This window comes from Calidris pugnax, unplaced genomic scaffold, assembly GCF_001431845.1.
Source record: "Calidris pugnax isolate Ruff unplaced genomic scaffold, ASM143184v1 scaffold182, whole genome shotgun sequence".
NCBI lineage: Eukaryota > Metazoa > Chordata > Aves > Charadriiformes > Scolopacidae > Calidris > Calidris pugnax.
This window is the reverse complement of record NW_015090968.1, coordinates 739,172-766,744: the sequence shown is the minus strand read 5'-3', so window position 1 is coordinate 766,744 and position 27,573 is coordinate 739,172. Positions and strand designations below refer to the sequence as shown.

Below are 27,573 nucleotides of genomic sequence, written 5' to 3'. Positions count from 1 at the left end.
TGCAGAAATTTGATGTTACTACAACACCTGAGCAATATGAACCTTTTTTGCGAGGAAAAAAGTCCAGCCTGACGTTCTGGTGGTACTGAGAGCAGTCGAAAGATTTGATCCCAATGTCTATCAAGTTCAGGGAGGGATGGGGCACCAAACACTGAGGAAAGGTTGTCGTGAACTCTGTGAGCACACACAATGGCCTCTGTGAAAAATGCACCCTTGACAGTCTGGCATAACTGGAATTTGTCAACTCTTTCCCTCACCTGTTACAAGCAAAATGAGTGTTAGATTGTTGTGTGGGCTGAGGACCACGCCAGAACTGAACCCTCACAGCACATGAGTCCCTACCCCTTTAGCTAAGCCGATGCCACCTCACCACCTGGGAGAAAAATCCCATCATCTGTGAGTCTGAAGGAGCAGAATAAGAACATTGTACCCCTGGAGGGGAGGATTATATTAGGATATGAGGCTGGACAGACCTGGAGGAAGCAGCATCCTTTTGGTATGTATCTGTACTACTCCATCTGAACAGAGTCCTAGTTCCCATGGCAGGTCACTTACGATTACCATAAGAACCTCTGTGCTGGTTTCCACAAAGATATACCTGCTTTTCGGGGGCTCTCTTACTGCACAGGTAAGAAACTGCAGCTTTTGTACAGACGGAGGGAAAACTGGTGACCTCCAAGTGTTTCAGCAAGTGACACCAAATCTCACGTTCGATCTGCATCACAGAGGGACTCCAGTGACGTGCTGGGAGCTGTGGGAAGCCGTGGTCACAGCACTGCATCACCTTCGCTTCCTACAGCACCTGGGGCTCCCAACCCTTCGCTAACATCTGCCTTGGCTGAACAGAACCTGGCTCTGGGTATAAACTCAGCACTCGCTGGGTCACCGTAGTCCTTTCCACGTGATATGAATGACCATATGGTCAGTTTGCTGCCTAAACATGAATTAAAAAACACAGGTAAGCAATGAAGTTCTTGCTTACGTAGAATCATAGAATCGTCTAGGTTGGAAGAGACCCTTGGGATCATCGACATCTAGAACACCTGACATAAAAATCAGATTCTTTGCAACTGACATTCAGCTCATGTACGTACTGTAAAAAAGCATTTGGGATACTGCTGAGATGTGCTGGCAAGTTTTCTTGGTTCATTTTAGAAGTCTTTGATTTTTGTAACAGCTGCATAAGAAAATATACCTCCAAAACGTGTATTACATATATTCTAATTTGGGAGTTGCCCGATGAAAGGATTTTTTACACCCGAGATGCAAGCAGAATGTGCCTCATTAATAAAATACACCGTAATGGCTCCATTTGGCTTGTTAACTTTTCTCTTAGCCCTGCCTGAGATTTCCTTTCATGGATTATTAATACCCCAGAGCATCATGGTTCACTTCATATCAGTGCACACCAGAAACAAAAATGCATAAAACATAGACCCTGCTCTTGCAGTGCTACTCTGGTTCATCACATCACTAAAGAAGCTGCCCAGATGCACTGAACTCCACGGTCAAAAACACTTTCATACCGTGGCAGGAAGCAAATCTCTGTACAGTTAATGCTTCTGTTAAAAATGGAACGTGATGCAAGCAACAGTACGCACGTCTGAGGAATGTCATGATGTCTTACAGAGAGAGCCATGTTCTTCTCTGTATCTTAGAATAGAATCCTCCATAAATTATTAGCATTTCAGGCATTTATTTTGGAGTTGATTATGGTTATTTTGACAGAGGAGTAACCTGAACAGCTGGGTTGCCACCAAATTCTTGCATTGGCCAAGTTGGGACATGGATTTATAACAGACAATGAGGATAGGCCTACCATTTCTGACCAGATCTCCACAGAATCACAGAATGATATGGGATTGGAAGGGACCTCTGGAGATCATCTAGTCCAACCCCCTGCCAAAGCTGGTCCACCCAGAGCAGGTTGCACAGGAACGTGTCCTGTTGGCTTTTGACTATCTCCCATGGCGGAGACTCCATGAACTCTCTGGGCAACCTGTGCCAGCGCTTGGTCACTCACACAGTGAGAATGGGTTTTCTGATGTTCAGAGAGAACCTCCTGTGCTTCAGTTTGTGCTCATTGCCTCTGGTCCTGTCACTGGGCACTGCTGAGAAGAGCCTGGGTCCATCCACTTTGCATTCTACCTTCCGGTATTTATATACATTGATAAGATCCCCTTGAGCCTTCTCTTCTCCAGGCTGAACAGTCCCAGCTCTCAATCTTCTCTCACAGCAGAGATGCTCCAGTCCCTTCATCATCCTTGTGGCCCTTTGCTGGTCTCTCTCCAGTAGCTCTGTATCTCTCTTTACTGGGGAGCCCAGTCCCTCTGAAAGGGACACTGTTACTTTTGAAACCACCATTCTAAGTACCCTTTATCAAGAAGAAATCTATTTAGTAATTAAAGCACGGAACACTATTTCTCTCTCATTCATGCTATGGCTGAAAAATCATGTTGTTCTATAGGAGGAGAGACGTATCAACTGGATCTCTAATCAGGAGAATGTAATGAGGAGGTTATTTCTCAGCACCTCCACACACCTCCTGCTGCCCCTGGTTGATCACTACAACACGGAGTGTTTTCTGACCCGATAGGTCTTTTCCAGCTTGAGCTTCCTTGGTTCTGAGATGAACCAGGCTCCTGATGAGAGGGGACCTGTGCCATGCAAATCAGCTGCTCTCGCTTCAGAAAGCAAGGGGAGAAGAGGAAACACTGCCATCTCTTTCACAGTACATTAGTTTTTCTCACAGCCCAGCAATCCAGACGCAGGGGTTAGGCCCAATTTAGATGTCGGAGCAATGACACAAACAAGAGGAAACATCTTGAACCAGAACCAGCCTTTTAAACTTATATGCCTTTGTGTGTGCGTGTGCAGAAGTAGTCACTTCCCGAAACGATCTACCATTAACTTCTGCCACCAAGTCTTTCATTGTGTTTCAGTGTCAGTTAAACATTTTCTTGGTTTATTAGACAGAAAAAAACCTGCACAATGGCTGACGCTTGTCTTAACTAGTGTGTGAATTGTCACTCATGTATATCACAGCCAGAGGGTTTCTTAAGTCTTTTCTCACGAAGGCAGATAAAAGATTGAATTTGGCTATATTATAGAGATGCATTATTTGCATTTTTTTACATTATTTATATCAAAAGGCTGCACCTAGGACTGATTAGAGCTTTCTGCAGTTGTGTGTGGAATTTGCCACTCAAACAACACCCCTCTGAACTTTACTTTTCTAAATGAGAGCATCTCTTGAAAGCAAAGACATCCCTGTTAGCCTGCCACACTCCCAAGCAGCACCAGAGACCCCTTCAGAGCTTTACACCCTCTAATAAGTTTTGGGATAGGCTATTAAGTTGTTCAGAACTGCCCTGTCTATAGAATCTTGTTTAAAATCAACAACAAAAACCCAACAAAAACCCAACAAAAACCCCAACCGAAACAAAAATGTTCCATTATTATAATAAAAAAATTTTTACTATTTAAATATATCCTCCTAAAAGGAGATTCAGTAAAGGGCTGAGACAATATTCTGGCCCAAAAAAACACCATAATCAAGGCTTTGGGAGAAAGTTATAGTTCATCTCAAATAAGATGGTAAACAGTAACAAGCATGGAAGTAGCGAATAGCACACAGAACATGCAACATGGAAACCAAAAGACTACTCAGAGCCCTGAATAGACAGCATTTCAAAAGCAAGGGGATCAAATATTTTTGCAGAATGTGGTTAGAGAATGGTCATAGCCCCTTGCCACAGGAAATCACTGAGGCTGAGAAAATAAGGTTGTTTATAAGCTAAGCTAATTATGTTTATAATAATTAATGCTATCATTTTAACATTTACAACTTGTAAATCTCATGACACTTTCATTACTGGGGACCTGCATGATAGCTCAAGGCAGAGAGCGATCAATCTCTAATTTTCTTACTACATAAGTCACCTACTTTCTCACCAGCTTTCTGGCAGGCAAGAATCTTGGATGAAGTGTCCCCTTTTTTCACCCAGTGTGGCAGTGCCATGCATTACACTGCAGCCTCTTCTTTACCAAGAGATAATGAAAACTTTATGCATTATTCACTAAAAGACATGATTTCTTTCTATTTTAGTTTCTTTACCACTTTCTGATTTGAAACAAAGTTCTGAGGTCACCACTGATTTTGAGAATCAGGAGTCACATCTAAATATAACCTTCTCCTTCCCCCAAAACACAACCAAAAAACCCCACTGTTGTCTTCAACCCTCTAAATTAGAGTCCTTATTCATTATTCTTTTTTCCTTTAAAAGACACCAAAGGATTTCTTTTGTAAAGAAGATATATTCTGGGCCTGACTGTGCTGTTTTACAAGATTATCGGACCAGGTTCATGTCCACTATTATTCTAGATGACTCTGAAATGACACTTCTTTTGGCAGATTTAAATACGCTTCCCAAAGGAATGAACTTACCCATCCAGACTTCTCCAAACTGACCAGCTCCAAGCTTCTTCACTAATTTAATTGATTCCCGTGGAATTTCCCATGCGTCTTTATCCCATGGTTTTTGAGGCTTGGGACTAATACAGGCTTTTTCCAACTTTCTGCATAAGCCATCTGATTGCTCTGTTTTTCAAAGGGAAAATAAAACACAAAATTTGTTACACTTCTGTGTCCCATGACTTGAGACAAACATTTCTTAATTGCAGGTGTGCACCAACCAGCTCAAAATAATTTTCAAAGTAATCAGCTGTTTTGATGAAAATGTAACCTTTCTGGTGCTTCCATGAAACTTTAAGCACCTCTGAATTGAAATTTGGTATTCAGAGAGAAATTTAATAAAGAAGTGTCACACGCATCTGGTTACCATCAGATTAATAAGGGTTTTTTTAGTACAATTCATACCAACTAAATAAAATATAAGATCTGTGTGCTGTCAGTATGTTGATAAAGATGCACACTGGAGTCAGGCTTGGAAGCTGTATTCTGAATTTGTCATTAAATTTCTTAGAGCATCGTTTCAGACACATGTGCATGGAAGCATAAGTAGGTCGTGATTATTTTTTTTTCTCCAGACACAGACCAGCCACAACTTCAATACAAATGTAGAATAATTCTTAGGTTTTCCGGCTGTGCCAAATAATTACCACACATGTCCAACAGCTCAGAGAAACCTCATGGCCAAGTCCTCAGCTTGGCTTTGATAAATCACTATGTGATTTTCTGTCCTATGTTTTTCATCTCCTCTGTCTTGTCAGTTGCAAGACTAAAACCACATATTTTGGAGCTATCCAACAGGAAGTTTTACAGAATGAAGAGTCACTTCTGTAGCTAAAACATATGTAAGAAACCTGCCCCTTCCTCCCCCTTCCCCTATTTTTTTTTAAATAAATGTATAGATTCTATGCGGGTGCGATTTTCTTTCTTTGAAGTCAATGGACTTCTACTTCCTTCAAAATGACATTTACAATAAATAAACAAACCAACCAACCAACCAAAAAAATGACAGGAAAAATAAAAACAATTCCACACACCACCACAAGAAGATATTCATAAATCTATATGTATTTCTGCTCATTGTGAATATTGAATACTAATTTATTTCCGAATACAGAATTCATTTATTTCCAATGCAGTCAATTCTCACTGTAGTTTCACATCATCTAAACTTTGATGAAGTGTTTTATAAAGCTATTCTTTATTTCACAATGGCACACCGCAGAGCAAGCGGCGTTAGGTCTGATCATGATAACGTTACTTGGGTTCCAACCAGTTTTGCTTTATCTTTGATAACATGCATGCCCGCCTTACTTAGAAAAAACAAACAAAAAAAAAAGATGAAAAGGTTTGAAACAAAACAAGAAAGCATATCTTTTCCTTCCCAGGAAATAATGGCTTTATTCTATTAAGTAATCCACTAACCGATTTAACTTACTTTGATAATGTTTGATCATATCATTGATGTTGGGAAAAGTTATTCTTGGAGAGATGTAAAATCCTCCATTGTCTAGACTCCTAATTTTGTAGTGCTTAATAACGTCGCCGTGCTGTGGATCATAGTCTCTTATGGAGAGAGAATAGCTTCCTGTGGATAAAGAAACAACGATCATTAAAAGACAGCAAAGGTCTACAGTGTCCACACATACACAGTTGAGCCTAACAAAAATCACCTTTCTGTCTGTTTTTTAGTCCCTTATTTCCTCAAAAAGCATTTTGCAACCAACAGGAGGAAGTTGGCCAATAGCCGGTCCTGAACCGGTCACCAAAATGCTTACAGTCACACTTTCTTTTTCAATCTTATTCAACAAAGTTAGGAGTTCCATCAGGCAGACAGCTCCACGTCCAACACCCACAGCTGCAGAAAGTCCCCCCAACTCGAGTGGAACTGGCTGGGAAAGCAAGGCCAGGGCTGTCACACTCCTCAGGCAGAAGCTGGAATTCAGAGATTTCGGAATTTCGGAAGAGGAACACGCTGGGTGTCATGGGCCAAGCAAAAGGATAGCTTGGAGATGGCTTGAGGCACACGGGAGGGAGGGCAGATCTGTTAGTCCCACAGAGCCTGACCTCAGCTGGGATTTAAGATGGGGCCGCAGAGCATCTATCCTAAACTACAGAGCTCTTTGCTTTGACTTGCACAATTCTTCTTGTCCATTTTCGAAGGATAAGAAACCACCTCACCGCCTTCTCCCTCCCCACACACAGATCCAGTGACAGGAGGAGATAGAAATAAATATTTTGGGGGTACTTTGCCTTAGTCTCAGTAGCCTATGTTGAATTTAGGAGTCTTCCATTGAGAACTTCATTTAGGAGTCTTCATCTGAGAGCACAGAAACAGCGATATGGGCCCATTACAGAGAGCTACCTAATAAAGAATCTGTTAGGGCCAGAAAATCTACCCCTGTGGCGAGGACAGACATACACTATGCTGAAGGGATTCATGCACCTTCCTCTGGAGGATGCAGTATTGGAGTACCCAGCTGGAGAACGCAGTCAGGCTGCTGTCAGCTGTCAGACGCTGGGGCAGAACCTCCTAACCTCCTAATTCAGTGAAATTCAGTACAAGCTCTAGGCAATCCTGCTTTAGCAGGGGAGTTGGACTAGATGATCTCTATGGTCCCTTTCAACTCTAAAAATTCAGTGAAATTCAGTAAACATTTTTCTGAAAGTCCCAGCCAAAGAGCCTGGAGACTTCACTCAGCTTTTCAGTACAAGGAGCTCTGTCTACAGCAGAAGCCTTTACCAAAAAAACCTTTTGGAAAAAAATCCCACTACACTGCAGAAGTGTAAACCCCTCATTATGCACTAACTACATTTTAAAACTTGTAGCAGTGGACACAGACCCAATAATGGAAGATCATAAAATGCAGCATCTACTGTTTACAATGAAAAGTGTCCTTCAGTAAAGGAATCACAAATGCTAGGAAGGGAAAAGATGTCCCCATTCATTCTTGCATCTTGTCAGTGTAATCTCAACTTTGGGTTGTACTCTCTTTTCTTTGGGATTTTCTCCTCCTTCTCACTCCTACAGAACTGCAGAGCATTCACACAATAGGACACTCCAGGACTACCCCACACACAGTGCCACTTAATGCCAATTTTTGTGAAGACAGACTGTACATTTTTAACTCTACTATCAATCCCAAATTAACCCAGCCCGAAGCCTACCTTTTAATGTTTCACTTTCCCTGATAAGGAAAGATCCAGGACTATTTCCAGGAGCCAGGAGTTGTCTTTCGGCATCTTTTCGGGTTATGTCTTTGAAGAACCATCTGAAAAAGATTTCAAAAAGTTAGAACCCTTTCTTTCCCCCACCCACAAAGGATCCACCACCAGGGTGAAGAGGTGCCAGGATTTAGAGCCTGGGAGAACTCACTCTTCTGTTTCCAAGGTGTTTACTTTTGCTACGTAGTTGCTGGGAATGAATCCTTCCTTCCTCGTGGTGAGAGACTTTGCCCTCCACCATTCTCCCAGCCTGAAAAACAGAAACAACGCTCGTATGCACAGGAAAGGAAAATTATAAAGTGTTATTTGGGTTCTACTGTGCTGAGAGCTTTGCCTGCACTGGAGAGAGAAGCAGCATCTTTCCCCTGAACTCAAGCCCCCTTAGAAGCCATGGGCTCCACCAGATCAATGTCTGGTCGCTATTAGAAAGGAAAATTATAAAGTGTTATTTGGGTTCTACTGTGCTGAGAGCCTTGCCCACACTGGGGGGAGAAGCAGCATCTTTCCCCTGAACTCAAGCCCCCTTAGAAGCCATGGGCTCCACCAGATCAATGTCTGGTCGCTATTACCAAGGGCAGCTGCCAAGTCCTAACAGCAACTACACATGCATTTGTGTGTCCACACATAGGGGAGCTCTCTAACCATTAATGCAGTCACATTGTGAGTAGGATATCAAAAAAATTATGAAGGGAATTAGATGAGTCCAAAGAAAAACTACAATACAATCAGTAATGTCATACTTACTCTTCAATAACTTTCAGTTTTTCTCCTTTTTTGAAGGACAGGTCATCTTCGTGAATGCCGTCATAGGGGTACAAAGCCACCACAATGACTCCGTGCTCCTCTGTATCTACGAAGGCATAAAAGCCAAAGGCGGGTTTGCATTATTTCACGGGGTGAGGGGGGCACAGAACACAGCAGTGAGAGTACCATGACAACATACCTTCGGTGACAAACCTCTGTCCTGGTAAGAGCTGTGCTTCCTGGTTCGCCTACAATAAAACATGTCTTTAATTAAGCAGTTTTAGATCTTTGTGACGATCTAACATTACAATGACATATTACTCAGGTGATCATCTTGGTATCATCAGGTTATACTTGGTATCATCTTCTATGTCATAAATTAAAAGGAAATGCTCCAATCTTTTCCCCACCATTCTTCGAAAGATGAAAACACAGCAAGTCCCCACTAGATTTTGAATTGAGCAGCTCAGACCTCAGGCAGGTGTGACACAAGCTGGGGGGGGAGGAAGCTCCCAGCTTTGTGACTTCTGCTGATGAGGATTTATGCAGGGCTCTGGGACAGGACAGTCACAGGTCATGCTAAAGAACTAAAAATGCAGTTATACTGCCCAGATTGTGCCAGACACAAGAAGTAATTTAAAAAAAAATATGCAAATGGTAGTCTGTGACGTGTGTAGGTTGACTGAGAGTCCACCGATCCCACCACGTCACCTGGTGAGAGGGGAGAGAAGGGTGTCCCTCGCACCCACAAAGGCACGGAAAAAAGGTACCAGTCAATCTGCAAAATAGCAAATCCACTTGGTACCCGATGGGTTCCCCCTCCTTTCCGACGCCAAGCAGCACACACAGGACACCAGCAGGTCGTTCGTCCTGCAGCACAGCTCTGCTCCCTGCACCCTCCTGTCCTTACCTACACCCCTGGTGCCACATGGAGTACTGGCCTTCAGGGAGTGAAAGGAAAGTTGACTAGAGCTGGTAAAGAATCACCCGTAATTATCTCAGCCTTTTAAAATAGAATAATCAACAACTGGATCCCACGGCTATTAAAAACCCAACTCCGATGCTTTTAAAAGCGGTTTTAAACTACTTCAGGTTTTCTAAAGTCACCTAGCATTCTTCTACAGATGTAGCTACATCTAGATCAAACATCCCCAAGAAGAATTACAGTTTTCATGCAGAAAACTATGACAAACATAACAAAGTAATTAAGTAACAAATCATCAATTCTTATTTTTTATTTCTTTAAGTAATTATTCATTGAGGGTGAAGTGCACAACACTAAGAGCCCAATTGTGTACTAATGATCATTTGAATTTCTCCATGCATGTGCTTTGGATTGAAATTTAAGTTATGCCAGTCATGCTTTGATCTTGCTACTGGAATTCTCCCCTGAGACTATCTACTTACTGGCCTTTGCTGTTTATTGGACGTTGGATCCCTCACATAAATAGTTCGTTCAGTTTTACGTACTGGTTGATTCTTCAAATCTAGCCCATCTCCATGCTGATTCTCTTTCCTTTTTGATTTTATACATCCCATATTTCCTGTTGGAATAAAGAAGGTATTAAACAAAAAACATTATGCCATAAACCAAGCTGTTTCCCATGCAATCATCTGGGCTATGCAGCAAAAACATGCTTCCTTTTAATACACAATAGTCCACAGGGTGAACAACCGAAGGGTAGGAACCCACGCTGAAAGCTCTCTTCTGCTGCAAAGGAAAGAAATTACTTCTTGTCTCAATCCACAGATGAAGTAAATATTTCAAAATAGTTATTTACCATTTCAGATTTATCATCTTTTCTCCCCATCTGCCCCCCTCCCCCTGAAATCCCTTACATCTTTCTGATACTTCTGCGAGCTTAAGAACAGATATGAGAAAAATATAACGCAATCAGTTATCACTGCAGCAATGATGCTCTAGAGAAAAAGCTGCTTTGGAAGTTGTAGGAAAAAAAATATTCCAGTCAGAATGATGAGAACTGCAGCTGGAGTTGCCAACACCTGTATCTCCCCACTTCATTTTGCGTTCACCAGCCCAGCAGGGAGCTCCCTTTGATTCAAATCCCCATCTCACGTGAGGCTGATGACTTGAGCAGCCCCAGCTCCACGGCAGACACGCTGCTGCTGTGACCTTCAGTAGTGAATCTCCGTGCTCAAACAGGCCTGTTACACGCACCAGCTACTGTAGGCTGCTGTGTGGGTGACGGCAAATCACCACACTAGTGTTTCTTCTCCAATACAATTTAGAAGGATGATCCTTCTCCGGATGTGCATCCATGCTAAATCGGACGAGATGCAGCTGTTAGCGTCTACACGACTGGAACCTGGCTGCTAATCCCCTGGTGTAATTACACAGTACCTCAGCAAGCACACATACAACATTATCTCTATATTCCTCCCTCAGAGGAGAGAACAGTCATACTCACTCTTCAAAGAATCCACCATGAACGCTTTTCAAACCTCTCCTTCCTTCCTCTCTCCCTCCTTTCAGGTCAGTGCTCTAATGCTAGGTTCACAGTCACATTTTTCCCTTGCAGGCACACACTCTCTCTCCCCCCCTGCCCTAATTAATCTTTAAAGCCAGTTCTTTGAAGAACAATGTGAAACCTAAAATGAGAGCTCATTCGGGCTCAAGTAAACCGGCACTGACTAAAACACAGCTGGAGAAGCTAAAGCAGATTGTAACACCCTGGACTACACCTCACCTTCACCTTCAGCTCCAGGATAGAAAAGGCAATCATAGAAAACAGTTAAAGCAGCAGAGGTGTCCACCTGCAGACACAACCCTTTCAGTGGGATGTGCCCTACACACCCTACCCCTGTGCACAGGAAAATTAGACAGATTGGTCTGGGTTCATATTAAGACTTACACTTTTATAACAATACTGATAATAAATAACCTGGCAGTATTTAAAATGTGGGTAGACATAGTGTTTAGAGATATGGCTTAGTGCTGGCTTTTGGCAGTGTAAGGTTGATGGCCGGGCTAGATGATCTGAAAGGTCCCTTCCAACCCAGAAAATTCTATGATGATTCTATAATCATAATCCTAACTGACTATAACAATAAGCAAAGGCCACAAGCACTCTCTCATGGCAGGTCTCAACATCCCACATTGCCTTCATTTAAATCCCATCCTGCCCTTGAGGAGACACCACATAATGACAGCTGCACTGTCCTATCCAAGAGCTGAACGTTTTCTTCTAAACATGAGAGGAGGGTACCTCCTCGCCTACCGTTTCTGCAAATTATCTGTCACCCATTGCCAACAAATCTCAGCTGCCCGTAAGATTAAGCAAAGGCCACAAGCACTCTCTCATGGCAGGTCTCAACATCCCACATTGCCTTCATTTAAATCCCATCCTGCCCTTGAGGAGACACCACATAATGACAGCCGCACTGTCCTATCCAAGAGCTGAACGTTTTCTTCTAAACATGAGAGGAGGGTACCTCCTCGCCTACCGTTTCTGCAAATTATCTGTCACCCATTGCCAACAAATCTCAGCTGTCCATAAGATTTCAGCAGTGACACAGTGAACTGTGATACGGGTTTAAAAGCAGCATAAAAACTCATCGCTCCCCTTCTCGTCTTCTCTTGAAATAAAAGGAATTATTTCAGCAGTGACACAGTGAACTGTGATACAGGTTTAAAAGCAGCATAAAAACTCGTCGTCTTCTCGTCTTCTTTTGAAATAAAAATAAAAGGAATCGTACAGAAAATCAATAGGCACTGACCAGGCATCATCATCCCACAGAGACAGAGAATACAGTTTCCTCTTTCTTGTGTGTCAACATTACAGTGCTCCCAGACTTGTTTGAAGGCATTGGGGGGCACCTTCAGCCAGGACCTTCCCTTAGAAGCAAACATCTTTAATACTTAATTTCAGTTTGTGAAAACATCTAGTGGAAGACTTTTTCCCAAATCCTGAGCTTTACACACTAGTTGTTTTGAAGTACTGAGGATTTGATTTTACTTACTTATAATTGTGGTCTACAGAAGACTCTTGTTCTGTAGTTAATGGTTCATAGGAAATTTCTGCACACTCACGGACAAGCTGGTGCTTGCACGCTCACCCAGGACATCAGGAAGCCCAGTGTTTAATTACCTGCTGCATTTGCAAGATCAGGTATTGAGCCACCTAAGCGCTAACCTTTTTGCTCTTCAACAGTCCTGCTTCTACAGAACAAACAGCTAAAGTGGAGGACATAAGGTAATTTGATCTAAGTTGTCAGCCAAAAGTCCCTTTCCCTATTGCTGTAAGAAAGCTGAAGATATCTTTAGAGACTGCAGCTTGCCCAGCGCTGGTGTAAATTCAGAGAAAGGTGGTTTTATTCTGATTTTTTTTTTCTGCAGCTTAAAGCACATGAACAGCTGTAACGTAAGCCTGCTGTGAGGCTGTGCTGGTAAGCTCAAGGTTAGTATTTTTTGGTGACAGTAACAACAAGGGATTGCTAATGCCCATGTGCAGGTGCTCTTTGACCCCACAGAAGCCCACTCGACGCTGTGTGAAAGCACACAAATACAGTATGAGGGTAGAAAGGTTTTGCAGAGGGATCTGGACAGAGGATAGATGGACAAAGGCCAATGCAGTGAGGTTCAACAAGGCCAAGTGTTGGGTCCTGCACTTGGGTCACAACAACCCCCTACAGCGCTACAGGCTTGGGGAAGAATGGCTGAGGAGCTGCCTGGTGGAAAAGGACCTGGGGGTGTTGGTCACCTGTCGGCTGAACATGAGCTGGCAGTGTGCCCAGGTGGCCAAGAAGGCCAACAGCATCCTGGCCTGTATCAGGAACAGTGTGGTGAGTAGGGCCCGAGAGGTGATTGTCCCCCTGTACTCGGCACTGGTGAGACCCCACCTCGAGTGCTGTGTCGTTTTGGGCCCCTCACCACAAAAAAGACATTGAGGTGCTGGAGCAGGTCCAGAGAAGGGCAATGAAGCTGGTGAGGGGTCTGGAGAGTAAGTCTTATGAGGAGAGGCTGAGGGAGCTGGGGTTGTTCAGCCTGGAGAAGAGGAGGATGAGGGGAGACCTTCTCACTCTCTACAACTCCCTGAAAGGAGGGTGTAGAAGTGGGGGTCGGTCTCTTCTCCCAAGTCACAGGCGAAAGGACAAGAGGAAATGGCCTCAAGTTGCACCAGGGAAAGTTCAGATTGGATATTGGGAAAAATGTTTATACTGAAAGGGTTATTAAGCCTTGGAATGGGCTGCCTGGGGAAGCAGTTGAGGCACCATCCCTGGAGGTATTTAAAAGATGGGTTGACATAGAGCTTAGTACCATGGGTTAGTGATGGTTTTTTATCAGAGTTAGGTTGGATAGTTGAACTAGATGATCTTAAAGGTCTCTTCCAACCTAGACAATTCTATGATTCTATAACTCATGTGGTAGCACCAAAGAGAAGATCTTGAACCTCATCGTGAAGCACAGGGTTTTGTTTTTTTCCTCATGGAGATGAAAGCCCAGGATCCTCACAGGATTTATCTATATATACATTAGCGAATAGCCCCAACAATTGATGCTGAAGCCCCTTGCTGCTTCAAGGGGGTTTATTGCCCCATTTACTCCAGTATAGCCCCAAGGACTGAACTGTCAGTACGAGCAAGACCTTAGTAAGGGTTTCTGTAAAGGTAATCCTTGCACTACATCTTCCTGAAGCAGTCCCGGTCTCGCACTCCCAGTCTGCTCCACAACATGAACCACAGCCAAGCAAGTGGGGGCAACTGCTTCAGGAGTGGGATTCTGATTAACCAAAATGCTGATGTAGACACATCCTGAGACTTTTAGCTTCTTCATAAAACAAGCTTCTCAAATATTGCAAAAGAAACATCTGAAAAATATGCACTACTGTCAAATGAATGTTTAGCACCTAATATATACCAATATAGCTACAGTTATGATATATAATTTAATAATTTTTTGACCTTATGTTATTTCTAAACGAGTATACGCAGACAATGGAGACAAATAAAGTTGAAAAATAGTTTTTAAGCAGTAGCAACTGGATCAATGAACACACATTCTTTTTGAGACTGTGAAATGAAAGATTTCTGAACTCTTCAAAGGCCACAAGATCTTATATTTCTATACATGCTAGGTCTCTGTAAAGCTGGGTGCTCTGGGTTCCAGGCAGCACCTTTAAAATTCCATCAGATCAGTCCTATGCCCAAAGCAAATGTAACTGTCGTGGTTTCAAAAGCTTCTGCTCAGTGACTGCTCAGTTCATCTGCAACACCAGATTTATTGGTTGCCAGCACAGTATTATACATTTTTACTGCAACCTGATCTGGGTCTGTCCCAGGGTTTTGAGAGTGGTATCAAAGTAAAGATTCGTAGGGCTGGTATAAACACCAAGTACTGACGGGAGAGTTTCAATCAACACATGTCCTAATGGATTTCAAAATACAAAATGCTATACCGTTACCCAAGTTAACTTCACAAACATTCCATCCTAGCAAATTACCCATACAAAAAAGAAACTCTGAAATACAAAATGTGTACGCACTGTACATCCTTCTTAGTTCATAGAGTAGTCATAAGGAAAATCTGAAGAGGGGAAGTTCATTCAGGCATAAATAAAATATTTCACTTGGTGTAAAATCTCTATTTGCATAGCTCTCTGTTGCCATGTCACAATGAGCACCGAGGAAGCATTTTGTGCAGGTATAGAAAGAAAAAGAATATGGTAAGTAAAGAGCAATCCAGAGTGTGCAGCACCATTACAAATGAAAGTATGTTATTGTTTGTCAGAGATAAAAATAATTTAGACATCAGCGGAAGTGCTCTCAGTCCTTACTCAGAGGTTTCCCATCCCAACAGCTCGGCAATACAGGAGATACTACTTTTCATCCATGCTTTTCATTTATTGCCCTGTCCACACCTCTAGAAGTGAAAGACAAACGTTTCATTAAAAGAAACTCTATATAACATAGCTGCTAACTTTTATAATCAGATCTCTAAGAAAGTATCAGCATCTCTTTTAACAAAGAGCACATAGTGTTTCATGGCTAAAAGGCAAGGACAGGTACTTGAGTTAACATCTGCAGCGCGGTGATAAGAACCTGAGCTCAGGCACCCTTTGAAAAGGCACAGGAGGATCCAGAAGAACCATCCCACAGAACCTCTGAAGCAGGTCGTTCCACAGACACCAATTTTGATGCCTACAGGGGCATTTGCCTTGAATTTTCCCTCTGAATCCCCTATTTCATCTTGCTACAGCAGCACTTGGGTCTTAGGTTCAACACAGATTACGGAAGGATAGTGCAAGGTTTTTCCAGAGTTAAAAGCTGCTGTCTAGCCCCAAAATACTGTTGCTTTTTCTGCCTTTTGCTGTCTGACCAGCTGAGTGGTGCGTCTGAAGCCCCAACACTTCCCACTGCGAGCAGCCAAGGTTCGTGTGACCATCGCCTGTCCATCCACCATCAGCAGCATTTGAGGTTTCGTTTCCTCCCAAGCGCTTATCTCCTACATCAAACCAATCTCATTTTGCTTTTTGCTCACAGTCACAACTATTCTCCTCCCTGGGATTCTGTTGCAGAGGATATTTACGGTGCGCAATAATTAATAGCCATTTTCTAAAAATCAACCTGACATGTCTGGGATTTTCTTAATTGAAGTCAGGTCCTCATGAAAATGATTCTCACATCCTCACAGATTTTTCAACACTTTAGAGTGGCTTCATTTTATTCTTCACAGAAAATTCAAACTTAAAAAAAAACCCCAAAAACTTAGATTATACTTTGGCTTTTCCAATAATAAAGTAACTTTAAAAAGAATTGGAACTACAGGAACGAGTACACAAGCAACTCTATTTTATCAAATAAATATCTGTTGTTCAAAAGGTCAGCAATCATGTTTATAAACACCAATTCTGTTGGTGGCTTAGGCTTTTAACAGATATATACATATGTATTTTAACAGGTACATAAATAAAACAAAATTGTATTCAATTACAATGTTTACAGGCAGTAACCTCTTCATTTAAGCCACAACATTTCTTATGCATTTATATATATCTCTATAAAAGTTGTTCCTCAGCAGTACGAATAAGACAGAGAATGTGCATAAGAAGTATAAAGGAAAAAACAATTAAAAAATTAAGACCCCCGAATTATTCTGAGTCTTGAACATTGTTCTATATTTAAGCTTCTGAACCAAACAACAGGAAGCAACTCTTTACACTAGATATAAAAGAAAACAAGTGGTTTTAAACATGGAGCTTTAAAGCAGCTTAGAGAGCAGAGGGGTAAATAATTTTATCTCTTAACACCTCCTTCAAAAATTGAAAAGAATATCTTTTCCCTCCTCTGTTTTAGACATTTCATTCTGGCCTTCATTGCCAGCTGGTTTGTTGTTACTTCACAAGTTATAAAGCCAGATGTAACAAGGTGATGCCTTTATCAGATCTCCTGAATAATCGAGAATGTGAGACTCCTGTTACCCTCAAGGTCAAGGCAGAAGTGTCTCAAAAACCCAAACAAACTCAGGTGATTAACTTAGAACTAAAACTGCTGGGGAGGAAGAATCGTAAGCCCACTCTGCTCAAGGACACAAACACTTGCTTTCTCAATACTTTCACCCAACTTTCTACATCACGTCAATCAACTGCTCAGGTTTCCCATTCCATGAAAAAAATCCAGGAAAAATATTAAATTTAAGGAATTGATTTATCTTAATCTTTATTGCTGACTTACTCTCTATGTTTACTTGCTTCCATATCATCTGCAGTACTCGAGTGTTCCAATGACTTTCTGTACCTCTGTTATCGGGACTATGAGGAGGACCATCTCTGAGGGGCCTGGGACACCTGGGTTTATTTCTGATCCATCACCATGTGGTGCAGAACAGCAAAGCAACCCTCAAGGAACCCAGAGGAGGAGTTTCATTTGAGGTGACAGGGTTCAGTAAGGCCCCATCAGTACTGCAAAACCAAATATCTGTGGTTGGGAGTAACATGAAATAAACAGAAGTGGATCCCTACTCCTTGCTTGTCTCACAAATGACCAGCTGTTATTTTGTTCAGCCTTGTTCTCATACTTGCAATTCACCACATATATAAAATATGTATTTATATATTTAATAATATTATATAAGATTGCATATATATAGACATTTAAATTTTACTGTAAGTCCTGACTGCCTGGTAACTTTCATCAAACTGGACTCTTGCAAACACAGAAATCCTGGGTCAGCTTTCATCTTGGGCTTGTTTCACTTCCTACATCTTCTTGTTGTGCTGGAGACCAACCAGGGGAACTTCAGCCGTTTGTTCTTCCCTTTCTGCTGAAATGGTTCTCTAGGTCTCAGTCACTCCTCGCTTCATGTATTTTAATCTCTTTTTTAATTTAGTTTAATTTCTATGCCTCCCAAGCTGAATTTATAAATATACAGGCACACACGGGCACAAACCCCCATGTGTATGTAACAAGGAGCACGTAAAGCCTAACTCTACTCAGTGTCTAACTAGGAGAGACTCACTCCTGTTGTTCCTGTTATGTGGGAAGTTGTAATCCATCTGACAGCATTTTTGAAAAAGGAAAAAAATTGGCTAATTCTTTAGCAGCTTCAGTCTTTTTCGGGGGGAAAAAGTGAGACAAAGCTGAAACAATATTTTGCCACACCTATCTATATAAACAGGCAAAGGAGAGAAACAAGTTAATCCCCACTGTAACCATCAACCCCCAAATATTAGTGTAGTGGAAACGCACGCAAGAAGTACAGTACTGGGAGATCTCCTCAAACTTAGTCTCATTTAAGTCAAACCTTCAAAGTTTCCAAGGGTGCAGTCCTATCCCAGCAAGATAACAGGGCTATCTAGTTTATCACAATCCCATCGTACAAGCTCAGGATCGAGTTTACCTCGCTCCATCTGTAGAGAGGTGTAATGGGTGGGGTGGGGGGGAAGAGAAAAATATTATTGCTGGAAGGTTTCAGAATCTCACTCCACTTGGCTTAGAAGCTGTCTCATAATTCCCACGTTTTAAACACGTTCTGGGGACAATAATGGCATTTAGCCCTTCGTCCTCTCAGGCTATTAGGAAGAATTCACATCTCTTTCAGCCTCTTCTCTAGCCTTTAAAGACCAAGCCCTCCCAGTCTTTTCCATTTCCACTGGTTATCCTAGGAGCCCTTCTCCACATCTGTTTCAGTTGAACTCATCCCTCCAAAGGGAGGAGGCTAGAATGGGTTGGGTGTTCCAAGATGACTTCCAGCAATGCCTTGCAAGAAATAATATTTCTATTTCTTCCGTCTACAAAAATACATTGCCCAATAAATCCCAGCAATTGATTTATTATTTTCACATTTTCATCAATCACACTAGCCTTTATGACACTCTTGTGATCAGTTAAGGCGCTCAAGTTTGTTTCATTTTTCATAATGACAAACAGTTGTCGCGGCAGATTTTCCTCTCGTATCTCCAGCAGCATGACCTGACACCCCGATATTAAATTTCTCCCCGCTATTTGGCCAGATCCCTCTTTCTGTACAGTGCTTTCAGCCGCCTGTGTGTTTCTAAAACCTCCTAATAACACGAGGGGACTCCTACTTTTTCATTGCAAACGAAAGTGTTAAAAAAAAGTCTCAATGTAGCATGAGGCAACAGAGAGTGGCATTGCCAAGAGTTTGGGGAAGTGCAGCAGAGAGGCACCACTACCCCGCTCAGCTTCTTTCGCAGTTCCTTCCTCAGCAATTGCGACCAAGACAAATTCTATTTTGTCCATGCTACCTTGGATTATTTTTTAGGGTCTCCCGGTATCAGTTACAGAAGGTATCACACTGTCACCTTCATGCTCTCCAACACTTATTCCTGCTCCTACTACAGTTCCTACGTATTCCTGTTCCAACACTCCACACCGTGATAAGTCCATCACATTTCTATTTCCTCTGCAGCATTCGGTTCTAAGCCCCACACCAGTATTTCTGTTCCTCCTCTTCAGAGCCCAGATTCCCGACGTTAGCACACAAATATCTCAGTCCAACCAAACCAATCTGGGTTGGCAGAAACCCTTCCTGAACTCATCACCTCGCTGACTGCTGTTCTCATTGACATTCTTGACACTTATTCTTCCACCCCTTGGCATCCTGCTTTCCTTTCTCACATCGGCCTGCAGGCTGAAATCAGGGGTAGACCTATGCAACACTCATAATTCAACTCCACTCCCTCATTTAAAGAATTTTTAAATCAAAATCTGAGTTAGAGCCGGGGAAAAAAAGGCATGCTGCCATCTGACTATGGTGGAAGTGGTCCATGTGTTACATCCTACAGCAAAGATCCCCCAACTGCTGACATAAGATCAGGAAAACATCTGGCGAGATAAAATACCTGCTTTAGCTGTATTAATGTTGTATTGATGCATTTCATTGCACACAGGGGAAAACCCTTTTCTCCTATACCCCCTCCCTTCTTTTGTTTTCTTTTTACTTATTAGTCCAGGCCTTTGAAGTGGTAGTGCTTTGGCAAAACTAACTGTATCAGTTGAGGTGAACAGTTTTGTATATTCAAATGAAACTAATCCACAGGCCAACCTCTGTCTCTCTATCCTTTAAGTCTCTTGGGGGAGGATAAGTTTATTCTATGCTCTGCTAAATGATATATGATCTTTGTCAGAACTCATAAATGATAGCGTAATAAATATCATCATGGCTGATGACATGAAAGGTAGCTCTAGTTGGGGTGGGGGCCCTTGAACAAGAAGCATCTTATATTTTTCTAGAAATCCACCACAGTTTTTACATAGATTTCTTAAAAGCTTGGTTCCATGCAGGAACTTTGGCAGTGGTAAAAAAAAATTTACAATAAAACACTCAAGAAGAAACACTGAAAATAACTAATGTCATCATGGTAGTACAATAACCCTATAATGCTTATAAAAGGATGGAAATAAAATTCTGAAACAAAACATTACATTGACATGAAGCAGATTATAATTTATACAAACTACTGATCCTTTTCCTTGTTTATTCAATTGAAGAAAAATAGCAAAACAGAATAAAGTTAATCCACACAAGATTGTAATTTTGTTAACATTGCATAATAGGCTTTATATATTATGAAAATGTTCCAGATTCATGTAGTCAGTGTTTTTGGCACTGACTTTAAACCGAGTCTTACATTAAGCTAACATCTGTTTTCTGACCTTATAACACTCGCTTCATTTTATTACAATCGTTTGCCTCAACTGCATCCTCCAGAATTTTGAATCAATATCAACAATGAATTAATGCACTTTGCCAGCCCTCAGGCAACCGCATCTTCCATTTCCTCAACTTTTTTCCACTGTGCTGTATCTTTTGAGGATAGGGGAAAAAGGTCAAATAACATCTTCATTTGTCATAACAGAACAAACCTCTATCAAATTCTTCAGAAGGATGATATGAAATGTATGAAATGGAGCAGACAAAAACTCTACCGACATGTTAACCAACTTAAAGGGAAGGTTCCCAAAATGCTTTACAGACTTAAAAGTGTTACCTAGACTATAATTAAAAATGTCAATTTTTTTACTAATAAAAAACGTCATTAATGACAAAGAACCATATAACCAAATCCCCATTTCCAGATGAAAATTTGGCCAAACCACTACATTGAAGAGGACAGTAATTTTTCTTAAGGATTAGGAAGTGTCCCACTCCAGCTAGGAAACCCCAAGGACTACATCTACATTCCAAGCTGAGTGTATTTATGACTCACGTACAATTTTTCCAGCTTTAAATTGATGACTTTGGCCAATAATGGCAGTGTGCTAAAGTTTCAGTAGTCTGATGTTTGCCCTGAGCTTTACAGACATCCATGCCTACCAGTAGTACAAAGATCCTTCTCCCCTCCCTTTTTAATGACTAAACCAATGACTGTGGCACAGGAAAGTGAGAAACTACCCATAAAAAATAGCAAGGTCTTGGAGCAAGGTCCAGGAGTAACCCAAATGACATCATCCTCATAACAAGTGACGCGACAGAAGGGCAGAAGGACAAGCTGCACATAGTTCCTTTGGAGGACACAGATCTGGCACCTATCCTTCTTCACTCCCAACAGTAACTTACCCAGCTCCCCTCTCTCCCCTTCTTCACACACACAGAGTCAGCCTCCCAAAACAAGGTGCAGTTGAGAGGCGTGGGAACAAGGGTTTCTACCTCAGTAGAGGAGTCCAAAATCCCTACTTCACACACATGGTGGTTTTACTCAGGTGTTGATTTCAACCTAACCATCCATGTACTTGAAACCAAAGGCAGAGCCCCACAAAGAAATTACACTGAGTAACCAGTGGCCTGGCATGAGCCACTTTGCAGTACTTAATGTCTACATTTACTATGTGCTACATAAAAGAGAAATCAGAGTTTGCTTCTCCTGGTTTCATTGAGCCTCAGAAGACAACATGGGACGAGACAGCAGCTGGCTTGAGCTTGGGGAAAATTAAGATTTCTCCTTAATACCATTGTCAGGCTGCACCCCAGGTAGCTCTTCAACTGAAATCTGTCACACTGTCCACCCCCTCCAGAAGACACATAGGAAGGTATATTTGCAAGTAGCAGCTGATACTCCAAACCTTCCATCTGATTCAAGAAAGGCAGCCTAACGCTCATCCTTCACACACCCAGACAAATGTATTGACAGGACATTTTTTAGGAGGAATCATTAACAGCTACTATCGCTAAAAGGAGCAGATGATTATTTATGAGCATGGCCTTCAACTAGTTAAATATGTTGTTGACAATAAAGAGTCTTTTACAGATGCGATCTCTGGCTTTGAGATGTGCCTGTAATTCAAGCCCATTGCTACACTGTAAACAGAACTCAGAGATTAGGAAATTATCACAACACAGCAATGAAAACATGATGGAGGACAGCAAATTCACAGCCAACAAGCCCTGATAGAAAGTATACCACTTCTCCTTTGCGTTTATCTTCTGTTTTCAGTGTGTTGAATAAACGGGGGAAAGAGGGAGCGGTGCTTTTGCTCTCTCAAATTCAGGTGGAATTTCCCAATGGAGTAGATCAATTGTTATAAACCTTACTTGGTTTCATGCACTCTACAACCCACTTTTGACATGAGTTAAGACAGTTAAGACTAATTTAGTGCAGAATGACTTCCGTCTCCATGGATCCTAACTCAGTACTAGCCTGGTTATTTTGTAACTCATATTACTTAGCACCACGCTGAATTTACTGTCCTGCTCAATTAATCAGAGGGTTTCTTCATCAGCTCTCACATCCACATTTAAATGCTGACACATACCCATGACCTAACTTTCAACTTAAACATAGGATTCTTACTATAATAGCATCATATCGTGCCTTGGGCACCTGTCTAAAGCACTGAATTTTACAAAAAAAACTCACAAGAGAAAAACATTTTTCTTTCACCCTCTTCAAACGCCAGCATGTAGTTCAGTTTCAAAAAAAAAGTTACTTCTCCAGCAGACTGTTCTGTGTTTCATCAGCTGTACAGCATTAGATACACACAGAGGAACCCTCTTGAAACACAGGCCATGGTACTAGGGTATGTAATACGGATTTAAGAATGAACTCTACGCTCAGATGAAAATTTAGGGTTAAAGCGTTCATGCTGATGTGGGCAAACACTCTTACTCAGTGTCCACTTCCTCCTGGAAGTTTGCAAACCTTGGACAAGTGTTCTTAAATCGCAAGAGGAAGTTGCAAGAGTTCTCGAAAAGCAAAAAAAAAAAATAAAAAAAATATCAGACACTGTCAAATCGGGTGCCAGTAAATTACAGTAGCAAAAAAAAAAAAAAAAGAAGTTTCGTGCTATTTAATCTTTACAGGGATACTAGAAGAACATTCAGCATTAAACTGTGTAACTATTCCTGTGAGGAACCACCTTGTCTTGTTCTCACTGGTGGAAGTAGAACCTACCTTAACCTCGAGGGTGTAAGATTGCACTCCAGGTTCTGGTGCTTCACAGAGGTCTATTTATAACTCATTTATTTTACTTAATTTTAAAATCTGTGTTAATTATATTCTTTTGAACAGGCACGTCCCAGTCAATTTCTCACCCAGCTTAATAAACTGTTCTAAGCAGCTGTTGCAATTTGGGATACACGCGGGGACACCAAAGGATATTGCCTGAACCAACAGTTTGCTGCAAACATAATAAATAGAACTAAAAGAGCCATACATGAGCAATTTTTGGAGGTTTTTAGATTAAGTCCTAAGGGTTTTTGGCATAGCTAGGAGTACGGTCTGCATAAGCCCACCAAACATACCCTGAAAGACTGCGAATTGCCTCTGATTCTGGTCCGAAAGCCTGGCACATAAACACAAAAACACACTTTAACTCAAGTCCCATGAATCTACTTTCTCAAGCTGGGCTGACAGTAAAAGGAAATACATCACTGAATGAACATGGAGTAAGAATTCATGTCCAAGTTTCTAAGCTTGCTTTTCACATTTGTTGCGCACATGAGCGTGAATGTGAAGTTTCTCTAAAGTTAACAAAAATTAAAAATATTTTACGTTCTTTCCATTTTCAGAGAGGAGTGAAAGCGGGGATCTGGAAGCTCTCTTTTGAGGAAGGGTTTCGAATCGCTGGTGTGACGGTTCACTTGATTGTTCCTGCTTCAGACATTGAAAGGAAGAACTGGAGACCACGTATGTCTTTGCAGGTGATCTTTCTCGAGGGCAAGAACAATCACAGAGTCCCCACATCATCGGGACAGCAGTTATGCAACAATATTACCTTGATTAAAGTTCTTTTAAACTTGAGAGAAGTTATTCTACACCAGACAGAAGTTCTGAGTGGAGGACTGACTTGAAGCAGCATGTTGCATTTGCCGATTATGTTAATTTATTTCATTTTCAGAAACCAATTAATACTTTGAATTCTGCTACTACTTTGACTTTGCCTTGACATTTCTTGTTTTCTCCCTCTATAAACAACCAACACGGCTGTACTCACAATGTATCATTACTGGATTGCACATCATCTACTATTTTCTGTTGTTTCTAGCCCTGCTTAGTGGTCAAGAGCCTCGCAATTGGTAGCGGATGAAGACATAGCAGTTACAACCACAGCCAGTTCCACCAAACCAGGCTCTGAGCCTGTTAAGAGAGCACTCACAACTTGCTGGAGCTCTACAGACTTTGAGAGACTCGGGCCAGGACTTTATAAAAAAAGTGCAGGACACAGACCTTAACGAACTGGCCAGCACGCGTGGTAATTTGGGCAGATTTAGACTCACGGTAAACTGGAGCTCTACAACAAGAATTATTTTCACCTTCATACCGCAGACTGCAAGAATTTCACAGTACTATTATTATGACCATACTGGCTGCTCATTAAAGCTTAGAACCTTTGTAACTTAAAATATCAAATTCACAGCTCACAGGCAGGCCACGTGATTACACTGTACCTAAATAAAAACATCTTAGACTGTGCACAAGCCCCACTGTTTATACGTGATTTTAGCACTCATGGACCATGCAGCTAATTTTCCAAGCAAGAACAAAGAATAAATCACAGATTCACGGAAATAGGAACGCAAATCAGTGTTCATGATGTTGGTTTAAGGAGAACTGTAGTGAGTCCACAATGAACTTACATTTGAATCCCATAAAACTAAGCATTGTGCAAAAAAGACACTTTTTATACGAGTGAGACTGCTCGATTGTTGGGCACACACAGGGAGCTCTGCGGACAACACAAACCATATGAGAAAAAGTGTAGGAGAGGAGGTTGAAATCCTTAAGAAGCCAGAACTGGGGTTGAAGCTGAGAGATAAACAGAGAGCTGTAGAAGCACAGAGCTAAACGGAGGAAAAACAACCAAGTAAGAATGCAAAGGATGATAACTAATGCGGTAAAGACAATTACAGCCCCTAGAAAAGCACATAATCTCCATATCAGCATGACAAGATACAGAATGTGTAACAAACAAAATATAGTCCCATCACTGAAACTGTATTCTGTTACTTCCGTCCTGTGTCATACCATACCAAGCACCTTGCTTTTATTGCAGGAGTCAGGATCAAGGACTTTTCAACCACCTAAACCTAGCAGGAGAAGACTGCCATTGTTCATAGTCAAATACATTACAGAAGACAATACTGTTCCTGTCTCTGATTCAAATAAGCTATTCAAATGCTGAATTTTGCATTTTCTGAAACTTGTACCCAATGCCCCCAGACTTGCTCAAATGCTCCATCGAGAGCAGAAAGATCTTACCTGAAGCACCTTTTTTCCCCGCTTGTTCACTCCACCAGCCAAATCTCCTTTCTGCTGGTGCTGGCTCTGCTGAAGTTGGTTCTTCAAAGCTTGCAGCACCTTCCCAAAGCTAAATTTCTTGAGTTTCACTTTCTGTGCGGACAGAGCATTCGGGGCATGTCGACACCAAGGAGCACAGCACAGAAACCCTGGAACAAGAGCTGTTGCCTTAGCACTACACCCACACAATACCAAGCCTTGGTTTCCTCTCCACACATGCAGACAAGTCCTCACTCCGCTTCACCAAAACAGGAGGATTTACCAGGAGGGTCAATGCTAGCTCAAAAACCCTCTATATGTGCTACTGCACAGCACAGATAAACCTCCTGCGTACAACAGAAATAAAACTTGACCAGAAAATGTCACAGCAACATCACAGAGCAGCAGACATAGGGGTAGCAAACGCTCCACGCTGACCATTTTCAGGGTAGAAACTAACCCATTTCAAGTGAGGTTGAGGTCACCATTTTAAATCAGACAAGGTAAACAGTGGTAGTGGGCTCTAAAGTTGGATCACACCTACACATAATACATGCTCTGGATAGAAGGGTCTTGCTGGCCATCTGTAGAAGTACAAAGCCATCCTTTAAGGAGGCACAGGCTTCTTAAAACACTGTGAAGACCACGTTGGTACTGTCAGGTTGGGACTTCATACCTATTCAAGAGGCTGGGGGTATGCATTTCTGGGTGCATGTTCCCTAATAAGCTAGCACAAGTAGATTACAAATGATAATTAGATTATGAAAGATTATAAAAGGTGCTTGGACTTCTTTTTTCTGGAAAGGAAAGAAGAAAGGTTGCTGCACAGAGATCTAAATCAAGAGATGAACCAAACAGCTTATACCACTGACAGTCCTGAAGACAAAGCTAGAGACAGAAATGACAGAATGATGTTGGGGAAAAAAAGAGAAACATGGGAAAAGAAAAAACAGAAGTAGGAAGAGAGTAATGCTACAACAGTATAAAGACTGAAAAATTACTTTTTTCCAGGAAAATGGGGAGAAAAAGCCCCAAACACAACACATAATTACTAATGAAGACAGTTGAAGCAGTATGGCTCTAAGACTTTTTCAGACACACTGGTAAGTGTCATGGCAGAAGGATGGGAACTGCCTACAAGGAAATTTAGTGGAAGCTTTTCAGAGGAGGCAAGCACTCCCAGTCAGGCCAAGTGGCAATCCTGATCTCCACCACTTGCCTAGCAGAAACCATCACTCAGGCCATCCGTATCGGTATCCCAAGAGAAACTGGCTTAAGGTTCACCTCAATATGGCCCGATGCTTCTCCGCTGGTGCCTGCAGAGCTGCTGCAATCCCTCCTGCAGCCGGGGCAAGCGCAGCTGGAAATCAGTGACAGAGCAAAGACCTCACAAGACATAAAAAGGAAGACAAAGTGCCATGCCAGCAATACAGCAGGAGAGTTGCTTAAAAGGCAAGTTTTCCTTCACCCCTCGTGGGCTGCAGTGCTTCTCTCTAGCTTTCACAGAGTTTAGCACATCTTTTGCAACAGGAGGTCTGTAGTTACAAAAATGTAGTTTGACTCCCATTTGCATGCTCTGCTGTGCCGTAACAGCACATTCAAATGACTCTTGCAATGTATTTTGAACAAGTTGAACCCAGAACATCCAACAGAGGATTTCCTCTTTCTCCTGCCCATCCCCTTCCTGTGTGTTTACCCCAGGCTTTCAGTTCCTCAGTGGTGCTGACACCAGCCCTGGAGATCAGTTAGACTCACAGAATGGTTAGAATTGGAAGAGACCTTAGAGATCATTGAGTTCCAACCCCCTGCCATGGGCAGAGACACCTCCCACCAGACCAGGTTGCTCAAAGCCCCATCCAGCCTGGCCTTGAACCCCTCCAGGGATGGGGCAGCCACAGCTTCTCTGGGCAACCTGTTCCAGTGTCTCACCACCCTCAC

The 27,573-nt window shown here is 42.0% G+C and overlaps 1 protein-coding gene across 1 annotated transcript in view; it reads right to left on the bottom strand.

Annotated features, from left to right (window-relative positions):
- LYN (LYN proto-oncogene, Src family tyrosine kinase) overlaps positions 1-27,105 on the bottom strand; it is a 57,751-nt gene extending 30,646 nt beyond the window's left edge. Inside the window, exons 1-9 of the mRNA XM_014952657.1 lie at positions 26,920-27,105; positions 25,618-25,805; positions 9,848-9,984; positions 8,640-8,688; positions 8,441-8,546; positions 7,848-7,946; positions 7,640-7,743; positions 5,910-6,059; positions 4,448-4,600 (exon numbers count right to left, since the gene is read on the bottom strand). Coding sequence (XP_014808143.1) covers positions 4,448-4,600; positions 5,910-6,059; positions 7,640-7,743; positions 7,848-7,946; positions 8,441-8,546; positions 8,640-8,688; positions 9,848-9,979 — 793 coding nt within the window. The 5' untranslated portion in view covers positions 9,980-9,984; positions 25,618-25,805; positions 26,920-27,105. The remainder of the gene's footprint in view (positions 1-4,447; positions 4,601-5,909; positions 6,060-7,639; positions 7,744-7,847; positions 7,947-8,440; positions 8,547-8,639; positions 8,689-9,847; positions 9,985-25,617; positions 25,806-26,919) is intronic.
- Between the last annotated feature and the right edge of the window lie 468 nt (positions 27,106-27,573).